At 37.8% G+C, this 12,026-nt stretch overlaps 1 protein-coding gene across 6 annotated transcripts in view; it reads left to right on the top strand.

Annotated features, from left to right (window-relative positions):
* Nucleotides 1–12,026, top strand: part of Wdr49 (WD repeat domain 49) — a 138,940-nt gene that overhangs the window by 51,222 nt on the left and 75,692 nt on the right. For all 6 annotated transcript variants that reach the window (XM_013518660.1, XM_013518658.1, XM_013518662.1 and 3 more), the window contains one exon: nt 10,543–10,776. In XM_013518660.1, the coding sequence (XP_013374114.1) occupies nt 10,543–10,776 (234 nt within the window). The remainder of the gene's footprint in view (nt 1–10,542; nt 10,777–12,026) is intronic.

Raw genomic sequence — 12,026 nt, 5'->3', positions numbered from 1 at the left:
TTTCTGTACCAGACTAAACTTCTGCTTTATTGCAGTACAGTTCTTTAAGATATTTTATAGACCTGGAGCTAAGTTAGGGACAGGGAAAATAAAACAAAAGAGCATTCACTTTTCAAAGGAGTTCTAGTCGAATTGTGCTTTGGTCATTGACTTGCTAAATTAGAAGATTCAAATCTAAATAATTTCTTTCAAAAGTGATCTGCTGCTTCAGCTCTGCTCGGAAGATTGTTCTATTGCCGCTCCTCAGTGATGATTAAACAATGAATTATTTCTACACAGTTTGGTCTCATAATTATTAATACTAAATGATAGTCCAGTTCACTTTGCTTAGGGCTCCTAAATTGTTTCTCTTCACGTGGCAGTCAGGCGCGGTCAGACCTGCTGGGAGCCACTAATTTTGTCATGTGGAGGAAGAACCGCCAGGGGAGTGAAAGGCCTAGGAGAATCTCTGCGCTGGAGGCTCACATTCCAGCCAGCAAGAGGAATTAGGCTTTTCTATTGCCCTGGACTGTTCTCTCCAGGGCTGCTCACCCTCATCTGCCACCAGAATCAGTTCAGTTTCTACCTTAATCCTTTGTTGGAGGTTTCGTCTTTTCCAGAGCCTGGAAGATCTACTGCAGAACTATGGTTGGCAAGGAAAATACAGACTTTCATTCTGATTGTACCTTATCCACTCGCCTTTTTAAATTTCTCCTACATACTGCCCCTCGCTTCACCTTCCATATACAAATCCAGGAGCTAAGTGTTTTCATTTTGTGGGAAGTGCATAAGTAAATGTATTAACCCCTTTCCTTAAGGAATAAGAATAATAGAAAGGTATGTAATGTACAAAGTAAATATTCCTCTTTCTTATTTCCCTGCAAGTCAATTTCTTTCCCAAGAAATAACCATTATTAACACTTGTTTTGTATCCTTTCATACTGTGCTGTCTTATACTTCATACATTATTGTGGTTTTGCACACACATCCGTGTGTGTGTGTGTGTGTGTGTGTGTGGTACTAGCATAGGGATTGAGCCCAAAGCCTGCACACTGAGCTACATGCCCAGCCCTTTTCTTTTTTCCCTTTTACTTTGAGACAAGAACTTGCTCAATCCCTAAATTGCTCAGGCTGGGCTTGCACTTGCAATTCTCCTGCCTCAGCTTCCAAGACTGCTGGGATTATAGGCTTGCGCCATCACACCTGGCTATAATATGTTTTACACATTATCTTGTGTACGAATACAAATACAGTGTGGTTTTTTTTTGGCTGTACATAAATGGTATCACATAAAATCTGTTTTTCTGCAATTGTTTTTCCATAAACAACATCTCTTAGAGAACATTCTATATGGGTATAACACAGATGTGATTTTTCAAAATTACATAGTATTTTATGGTATAGATTGCTGTGATTCAGTTACTTGTTCACTATTGATTAGAAAAGATATTGTATTGAATTTTTACTTTTATTAGCCATGAATTACACACATACATGGACACACACATGGACACACACATATATCTTTAAGACATTATATTAATTTCTGGATGTAATGTTATTGGATCAATAGGGATGTAGTTTTAAAGAGACTTTTCATAAATATTTCAGTGCAAAAGTATTGTACTGACTGGCTTGCCTCAGAAGTCTATAAAGTTCTTGCTTCGCTTGTCCTTGGCAACCACCATTGTGCTCTTTTTTTTGTAAAGTTTATGAGCAAATATTAGGGTTTCTTTTTCAAATACTTATTGGCATTTTATACATCTTGAGTTTTTCTGTATTAAATGGTCATGGCTTTTAGATTATTTTCCAACAGGTTTAACATTTTTCATTATTTATACTAGCTAAAAATTTTTGATTAGTTCTTGCTTATTATATGTGTTGTAAAAAACCCCAATATTTTACCTCTTCTACATTTTTAAACCTTATATTATTCTTCTCATCCAAAAGCTTTAAATCTGAGTGAGACTGAGTCTTAGAAATTATTTTCTTCATGGCTTTAGGTTGTGTATCTACCTTAGTAACCTCTTTCACACCTCCTGTTTATAGAAACACCTTCCTCTTATTTCTGCTAACACTTGTGTTTTGATTCTTTGCTTTTGACACTGTAGTTTATTTTTGTGAAAAAGTTTTTTTTAAAAACCATAAATGGATATCCAGGACTATCTTTTGATTAATCTGCCTTTCCTGCTGGGAGGAGTGTGGCTGTCATCATGAGTCACTGCATGTACGGGTTTCTTTTTACGCGTTTTACTCTTTCCGTTGATCTAATTCTTTCCTACACTAATGTACCACTGCTTACTCATCACAGCTTATTGTACAGTGTGATATCGAGTAGGGCAGCTCCCGTTTAGTCTTGCTCTTTTCGAGTTTCAACTACCCTTTAACATTTTATACTCCCATGTGAATTTTAGAATCGATACTCCATGAAAAATCCTGTTGCTATTCAAATTGGAATGTGATTATGGGCAAGTCTGACATCTTTCAAATATTGAGAAAGCACATCTGGTCTTTCTTAATGTATTCGTTCTTTTACTATCATTCTAGGAAAAGTACACATCAACTTCTTTCCTACTCCTTGTGCAGGTTTTTGTCCATATATCAAGAGTCGTTCTGATTATATTCTTCATTTTTATGAGGGTTTTTTTTAAGAGAATGTGTCCACATTTTCTATAAGCCATACTTTTAATTTTAATAAAGTTTTATTAAGCTTTTAATTTTCATAAATATTTTTCTAAAAGTCTTTTAACTTCTTGATGATTTTGACTATTGTCTTGATTTTGAGTATTGTTGCTTATTCATCTGTGAGTTCTGACTTCAAAATTTTTGACTTCATCTTTAGTTATATTTTGTACACTAATTCCATCTCTGGAGTCTTTGGTGATCTAAATCTGTTACTTGCACTGGAAATTCTCCTTCACAATGATCTGTTTCCTTTGTGTTTGGCTATCTTTTTATTATTATCTTATTTTTTACAGGTATTGACCTCTAGGCACTTTGAAGAACTCGTTTAGATGCTTTCCTCTAGAGAAATGTGTGTCTCTGATATGTGCTTGCCTCTCCACCGCAGGAGTGGGGTGTGCCGCTGCTCTAGGCTGCTGATCCTGCTCAGCGGTCCGGGTCCCCAGCCTTGCTTCAAGGCCAGGGCCTTGCCAAACCAGCTGCAGTTCAGGCTCCTGACTGAGTCTGTTCGTTTGTGCCTACCGCCCCCTGTCCCAACTTTAAATTTCTTTTTCTCTTTTCCTTCTTTTGGACTCATGGAGATTTCCCCCACGCCCCGAAGTCCTGAAAGGTAGATGTTTAATTCAGAGCTTTGCTTTGAAGACGGAAAGCCCCTTGCATAAACCTAGTTTTCAGTGATAATTGAATCAGAGTTCCTAGTTCTGGCTTTTTCACTTATTTCTTTAAAGATCTGTTGTTAGTATAAATATGGAGTGTTAACAAGAAATAAAATAGTTAATATTTGAGTTTAAATGAACTTTGAAATTTAAAAGAGGGACTGTGACTTTTAAAGGTAAAATAGAAGAGTATTTTCTGAGTCTAAGGAAAACTGTATGAGTTTCAGTGTTACGTGAATAACAACATGGCAGGGAATCAATTCAACTGAAATTTTGAAATGAACATTTTTCCTGAAAGGAACAAAGAGCCTGAAATAAAATGTTGGTGTTAGCTAAATTTATTGACAGATCTGAATGGATGAAATCAGTGTTGCTGAGGAAGAAGGCACAGTGTTAGGAAACATGTGGTTTTATCAAAGTCAGTGATAGAAAACACGAATCTGCGTATAATGACGTCCAAGTCTCAGTGCTGGGTCTTCTCTCATTTCTATTGAAAAGCACTGGGAAAATAGAGAAGACAATAGTTATGGTAACATTTAAAGGTGAGTAATAGAGGAAAATATTTTAATTTCAAACTAATATTTTAAATTTAATTTCATTCTTGGAGAAAAATAGTACAATATTTTTTCAAGTAAGAACTGTTAGATGACTTTAATATAAAAACGTTCACTGAGGTATTTAGTAGAAAAACCCTGCTAACGTAGTATACAGTATGGCAAACACAATGATTTTTAAGCATTTACTGATTCTGACTGTGGATTGGCAAAAGGCTTACATACTGAATAAGCAGACTTGCAATAGACAGGTGTGACAGGCAACGCCCTTAGCTCCTGTTAGCTGCAAGGGGGCCGCCCGTTTCAGTGCTTGCTCCGGGACGGTGGGGCTGTGTGCTGATCCAGCCCCGCTGGCAGCTCACGTGCGCACCCCGGCCTCCTTCTCTTCCCATTGTCACTTTATATTCACTGTTTACGAGAACGGGAAAAGTTAGTGATAAAGGTCTCGCGAGACCAAGCAAATCCTTTCTCAGCAGGGTCATTTGAATCTTTAGTCTACTTTTTCCATACCTTTATGTCATCACTAGGAAATTATTAATCTTTTTGCTTGTTTTAAATTAAGCTTGTCGTGTTGCCAGTATGTGAATAATGCCGATTCTATTTTTGGAAGTGCACTGTAAACAGATTCTGTATCCATTCACGCCTATCCACGGACCGACCGACTGATCTATCTATCTGTCTGTCTATCTATTTATCTATCTATCCATCTAAGTACCTGTTAATAAGTGCCATATTTATAGTACAAAAGAAAAATATTTATGTATTACCGTTGTATTATATCTGTTTGAATAAAAGTGGTTCTGTCTATCTCTGGCAGGGAGCAAAGAATTTTTTAGAAAAACTGGACTGCAAAGTCATGCCCTAAAACTTTAAATCCAGTCCTTACACTCCAACCTCCTGAACTTTTGATTGTTATCACTTTAGAATATTTAATGGATGAGCAATTTTAGTGTATTCTAGCTAGAACTGACAGGATTTCAGAGCTGGCAGAGCTGAGGAAATGGACAGGTGAAATCGCCAAGACCTCGGTGAAACCTCTGATCAGGATCAAACCAGGTACCATGTGTCTGTAGTCCAAACGTACCGGTTCCTAGTTCTTGAGTGTACGCACAGACAGCATTGCGTACAACCCTATATTATTAAAAGGTTAAAAATTTAAAGTTGGACATTGTACAGAAAATATGTGATCATCCCCATATGCAAATCTAAATTTTGCCCTGAAGTTTAGGTAGTGACTTCTGCTACTATAAAAGCGGAGCTAAAATAGAGAGCCCCCAATTATGCCTTTTGCATGACTTCACTGGTAAATCTGAGTTGGGCCAGAATCCTAGATTCTCAGATATCAGGATGTAGGTAAACACAGCACATGCTAAGGAACATTTGGGAATTTAAAAAGAACTGATCATTCAATTGTAATTTTTAAGCTTAAAATTTGTCAATCTACTTATTTTTTTCCAATGTGAGTTGAGAAAACATCTCCAGAACATTTGAAATGAAAATTGATGTTCAATACATACACTTCTTTCTAAACTGTGACTTAATTCTTTTTAGAGTTCAACTTGAATATAATTGACGGGGAGAACCCAGGATTCCCAGATGTTTGGGTGACTTTTTCTCAAAGGGCTTGCCTAGTAAAACTGAATACACATGAGCCCTTTTTATGATTAAAAGCATATGGACTGGTTATAAAAGAAGAGTATGGTTATCTGGTTTAAACCCCAGCCACATGATATTCCTAATTAAACAGAAAAATTTATATGTAGAAAAGGAAAGACCTTAGAATTTTAAAAAATTGATGTCTGGGGCTCGTCCCCATAGGTTCTGATTTAAATGGTGTAGAAAAAGGGCCCAATATTAGATGGTTTCTAGAGCACTGTAGGCATTCCTATGTCAGATGTAAGAGCCACTGCACGAGTATATGGCAGTAGAGTGGAAATGGAAAGTGTATGGAAGGGTACTAATTTCTGGCAGCAAGCTAGAGCATGACTTTGTCCGCTGATGGAAGCACCTCAGCACATCAGTTTCTCAGCAGAGGAAAAGCTAGAGGAGCAGACTGAGATTATTGAATGAGATAGCATAAGGGTTCCCAGAAGAACAGCAATAAAAACTAATTTTAAGAAAATTAATGAATATATACAGTCCTATAAAATTTTTCCAGATTTAATTACTAATTACAAGAAGTAACCTATTGTAGATTACAGAGGTCATAGGCTGTATAGTTTTAATTTGTTCATAAATGCCAATAAAATAGTAAAGCCAATTTAAATTACTTGAACAACAAAATGGAAATTGAGTCTAGGAAACTTATGGTCCATTAAGATACTTGAATTATTTTAATCTACATTCAGCGATACCCCAGATGTTTATTCTGGCATGAAATTGTTTCTAATTCTTAGAAGGGGAGTCCATATTACACAAGACTAAATTTTGAATAATAATAAAATGAACATTGTTAGTAACATTGAGTATTTAAGAATTATCCACATGTGTCTAATCTTATGCCTGTAATATTTAACATAATCATTTATCAATTCTGTTTGTACCTACAAAGGTTAAAATATTTTGCGAGTCTTAGTTTTCTAGGGATTTATATATATATGAGAATGAACATTTTTAGGAGAGATGCCAGACGTTTAAAATTTTTAAAAAATTAGCAATGCAAAACAACCACAACTAATTCTTTAATAAAAAAAGTTCTTTTTAAGACCAAGTGTGGCTGTAAGTTCCTATAACTCCAGCACTCTAGAAAGCTGCAGCAAGTCTGTTGCAAGGTCAAGCTTAACTTGGGCAATTTAGCACCTCAGAGAGACCTTGTTTCAAAATCAAAGAAAATGAAAAGGGCTGGGGATGTGTTTAGTGTGTTCTCCAGAGCAGGCACTCAGGCACAAATTCTTAACAGGGAAACTCATTTTTCTTTAATATCTATTCCTGTGGTTAAAGGGGTTGGAAAAGCCCTCTTTCTGGGAGGAACTGACTAGGTCATTTCAAATGTGTTGTAAGGACTATTGGAGAGAGAGATTACTGTACACATCAAGCATAATTGCTTCGTAAGATGATTGAAAAAGCCTCGTAAAAGTTTTTACAGTGTGTTACACGGGATCTGGGTGAGTAACTGTAGGACAAAGAAAGACTTTTTTGTTATAATGAAACATTACTGTACCTAACCTATCTAGTCTTTACATTGATGAATTGGATAAAAACTTAGTTATTTGATGGGACATAATTTTAAAAAATTAGAAAAATATTCAACATCCACTCTGTCCCTTGAAATACGTAGAAAAACCAAGGAGGAATTGTCAACATGGTTGAATTACAATTCCAAATGATATTTCCACTTTGAGACTAGGTAGAAACCAGAAAAATTCCTAATTGTAGGTCAAAGAATCAAATTTTCAGAGGCAGGTGGTAGACATTGGCTAGATTAATTCTTCACGGAGATAAGATCTACAGTTTCGCTCAATCAAAATGTCAAGGCAGGTAAAAAAGCACAATGGAATGGTTTAATCAACGAAGCAAGAGTGTGCTGCTTTAAAGTCGTAGCCCTTGTAATTGTTAGAGCTCACTTGAACTATTGGGTCAGTCCTGAATGCCTTGCTTAAAATAGGTCATTTAGTGCCTTAAACCATTCAAAGATAGCATCTTAACTTAGTGGGTGCAATAATTAGTGTATATTATTTTAAAATGCAATAACCACTAGGACCAAAAAAGTTAAATATTTAGATTGGGGGGAAAATGAAAAGTGAAAAGGAGAAGAATATAAGTAATTCCTTTTCTTTCAGAGGACAGTCATTTTATATGTAGTGTGATTAAAATCTGTGATGAATATTTAAATTAAAAGAACTTATTACATTGACATGACACATTACCATTAATATCCCTCAAAATACTCCCTGTCACTTTGAACTGACTTGTCCCATTGTTCTTGCCACTTTCTGAAGCGGTTTGGAAGTCCCTTTTTGTGAGTGTCTTTATGAAGTGTGATCAGAAATAGGGTGGAAGTTGCCCCTCTGTATGCTACCCAAAGGAAAGGTATGCGGCTAAAGCATTACCATGTGTCCTCACGCACCTTAGTCTCCGAGCTGACAACATGCAGCTTCTGCTTTTCTCCACAGTTAAATGAAAGGTAAAGTTTTGAATGAATTCAGAACAAGGAGGCAGCCAGGATATCACAATTGAAGACACTTGCAAAGGAGACTTCCAGACTTCCTTCAGGAAATGACAAGAACTATGGGATGTGTTTTAAGTACAGTGAGGTATTTTTGTGGGGGTTAATGGCAATGTATCTTTTATTATGAGAAATTTTTAAAAATTTGAACTTTCATAGTAGTTGTTGATCATGCTTTGTATATGATTAATATATACAGTACACACATAATGGCATCATTTAGTGTTCTGGAGTAAACCATAACTTAGGAAGAGTTGAAGAAGGCTGTCTTCAAGTAGTATTTAGGGGAGAGAGACATGGGTTAGGGTAAGAGCCCTGTGCTACTTGATTTTATAAAATGGACACTTCTTACTGCATTATTTAAAAGGAAATGAGGTCTGGGTAAATATTCTACCCTGGAGATAAAATAGAAACAAAGGCAAAATGAGAAAGTCAAGAGGCTACGTACGGAGAAGGGGATTTGAAAACTGCTCTTAAGATGCTCAAAGGAACTGAGATCATTTACTGTAGTAAAGGTGCTAAAGAGAAGAATTACATGGGTAGGGAAAAGGAGGTAGAATAGAATCAAAGGTAGAAATGAGTATCTCTGGTTTACCACATTTAATAATTGCTATTACTAGAAATTACTACCCTCTAAATTCCCAGGACCTGCTCATATGTGTGTGTATGTACCCAAAAAAGATATTAATTTGGGCATTGTATGCATTGGAAGTAGGGGATAGAACAATCTTTTTAACAGATTTGTACCAGGCAAGTATTTGATTTGAAGTAGGTTAAGAATTATGAGATTGCTGGCCTAATGGGGTAATAAATCTTCATTTCATGATAGACTATCTTTTATAAATGATTTAGAAATAATTGTCACATTGAATGGGATGGACTAGTTTATTGGAAATAGTATTTTTTGCTGCTAGGTTGTAATGTTTCTATAATAAAAAGTGATAAAATAAATTTAACAATACAGAGCATTATTTAACATTTATTATGTCATGCTAGATGGCTCTTAGTTAATTCTCATAGCACTGGATAAGGTAGGGATTGCACTAAAAACAGAGAGAAAAGGAAACTTGCTGGTGGTCACCTTACTAGTAAGGGACAGCATCCAGAAGAGAACCAAAAGGGCTGCCCCTGGAGTCTGCTCCCTAACACCTTTTGGAGAGGTTTCTCATGCTCTTCGCTTTGACTTTTTCCTCCATGTTGCCTGCATTTTCTGTTCTCCCTGGACGGCCAAGGGCTTGTATGGCAAAGCTGCTCTCCTACTATGTTCTCTGGACCCTTAGTGTGACTCACTCTCCTTGGAATGAAGGGGGCTATAAGTAATGAAAAATATGAAAAGCCATTATTTAATGTCTGCTGGATTTAGAGTAACCTGACTCCTAAGCAAGGGTTTGGTGTTTGTTTTCTATTATCCATTGATAAATACATGTCATGTATGTAATTTTATTATCTTTAAGTAAGAATCTCATATCTGTGGTTCACTTGAACTTTATTTTCCTTAATTTCTTTTAATTTACTGAATTTCCTTCCATTTCTTTTATTTTACTAAAAATTAAAGAGAGACAGAGACAGAGACAGACACAGAGATAGAGAATAAGAATGAATTAATTTTCCATTCGTACTATGACAAATGACAACAAATGCAATGGGTTGGAATAACACTGATTTATAGTATTTTTTGCCGTCTAGGCTAGAATTCCGACACAGCTCTCGCTGCACTAAAGTCAGGGCTCTGGCGGGAGGAATGCTCCTTTGCGGAGGCTCCGGGATAAACCACTTCTGCAGGTTTTCCATTTCTCTTGGGTCACAGCCCCAATTGCCACTTTCTCAGCCAGAAGCCTGGGAAGAATCCTCACACTGCAGCACTCTGATCTTTTCTTTTTCTGCGTTTCTCTTCCACATTTAGAGGCCCTTCTGCTTATACTGGTCACACATACATAACCTAGCACCTCAAATTCTCGGTATAATAATCCTTGCATAAAGTATTTTTGCTTGGAAAGATGCCGTATCTAGTCAGGGGTGGTGATGCGCATCTATAGTCCCAGCATTCTGGGAGCCTGAGGAAGGAGGACCGTGAGTTCAAGCCCAGCCTGGGCAACTTAGTGACTTGGTGGGACCCCTTCCTAAAATGAGAAAAGCAAAGTAAGAGGGGGGACGGGGATGTAGCCCAGTGTGAAGGGCCTGGGTTAAATCCCCAGCAGTGGGGAAAAGATCATAGTCACAGAATCTGAGAGCATCTGATTCTAGCTATAAGCACATTCTAAAGGCGAAGCCCTATTCTGAGGACTTGGATAAAACACAAAGCCTTCCCTGGAGGAGCTTAAAATTTAGGCAGTATTTAAGTAGATCCTGAAACATACTATAACGTGTTCTAGGACAGAAGTAGGAACCAATTTTAACACTGGTAAAAACAACTGTGTGCCTGGGGACGAGAGTGAGCTAGAAAAAAGTTGTGAAAAATTAGAATTTTCCTTGACATATTTTTGCACTTTTATCACTTTTCATCTAGATTTTGAGACTCTGGGATATTCATCACCAACTGTCCATCCAGAGGATAGCTTGCTCTTTCCCCAAAAGTCAGGACTTCACATGTCTCTTCCACTTCGACGAAACCCACGGACGGCTTTTCATTGCATTCAATAACCAACTGGCCTTGCTGGCAATGAAAACTGAAACCAGCAAGAGGGTGAGAAGTCACGGAAAACCAGTCACTTGTGTTCTTTACAATCCGCTCCTGAAGCAGGTAAGGATGCTTTCTGTCCTGTCACCCACCTACAACAGCCCCAGGTCCAGAGCCTTGTTTCTTTATTTCAGTCCAATACAAAGTGGAAAACAAATCTAGAAAAACAAACATGGGGAGAAAATGACCGAAGAGCCACGTGCTTTTCTGCAAGGTTGTTTTCCAGGCAGACTGGAAGAGGAACTTCATTTTCAGCCTGTTCCTACAGCAGCACTGATAGAGTTATGAGGAATGACAACATTCCAGCTAAAACAAACACAGACCATAATGTATAACTGAACTTTTCTTTGTTACACGTTAGTCTGGGTCTTGAGCCAAATGCAAGTGAACCTGGTATAAAATTCCCTTTTATGAGCATCATTCTCCTGTATGCCTGTGGAAAGTTCTGAAATATGCATGAAAGGTAATTAGCAGAGATGCATTTTGCCAGCATATTTTACACGAGTGGTTCACAGTGGCAGCCTGGAATGTATTCATAATAAAATGATTCAGTTAAATGTGATGCCACTTGGTATGCAAGGCGAGCGCTGTTCGTCTCCTCACCTCTTTAATGACGCTCCACAGCCCCCGCTTATAGGAGTGCTACCTGCATCTCAATGAAGAAGCTCTGCTCCCCGGGAGAACAGATGTCGCCCAGACCACAGCCGTTCTTAGAGGGCGGGAGGTCCAGGGCGGAGAGCGGGTGGAGCTGGGGGTGGGGAAGCCTGGGGGTCTGATGCAGGAGTGACACCATCCCAGGTTAGTTTACTGTTGTGATCACCTCAGGCCTGATGGTGACAGCACAGCAGGAGTTGAGCAGAAGCAAGTCTCCAGCTTGCGGCCAATTAAACAATAACTCCAGCCCCTTCTTTTCTTTCCCATCTGTAGAAGCTTCTGCATTCTCACAGCAATGGGTAGTTCAGATTTTGTGCAAGAGGTGGAAAGCCCTTTGTTGGTAATGAGTATGTGTCACGTTGCTACTTCAAACACTCTGTGTTCTGGTTATTCTAGGAGATAAAATCCTTTACAAATATCCCCCACAAATCTTTCTGAGCTTTACAAGGCAACCAGTTAATTCGGCTCCCTGGTGGTCACTGGGAGATGTTTTTGTTTCCAAAAGAACGTTCAGCTAATTGACATCTGCAAAGTTAAAAAGCTGGGTTTGTATTTAGAAGTTTAGATCCTATGTAGCCTGGTCATAAATAAACAGTAGCCCATGAGGAATTCAGGAAATGGGACATGAAGAAGGTCTGGAATCTGCCACTTGGACATGA

The sequence above is a fragment of the Chinchilla lanigera genome, unplaced genomic scaffold (genome assembly GCF_000276665.1).
Source record: "Chinchilla lanigera isolate Chin_1 unplaced genomic scaffold, ChiLan1.0 scaffold00047, whole genome shotgun sequence".
Lineage (NCBI taxonomy): Eukaryota > Metazoa > Chordata > Mammalia > Rodentia > Chinchillidae > Chinchilla > Chinchilla lanigera.
The sequence above is the reverse complement of the archived record's forward strand: the minus strand, read 5'-3'. Positions and strand labels throughout refer to the sequence as shown.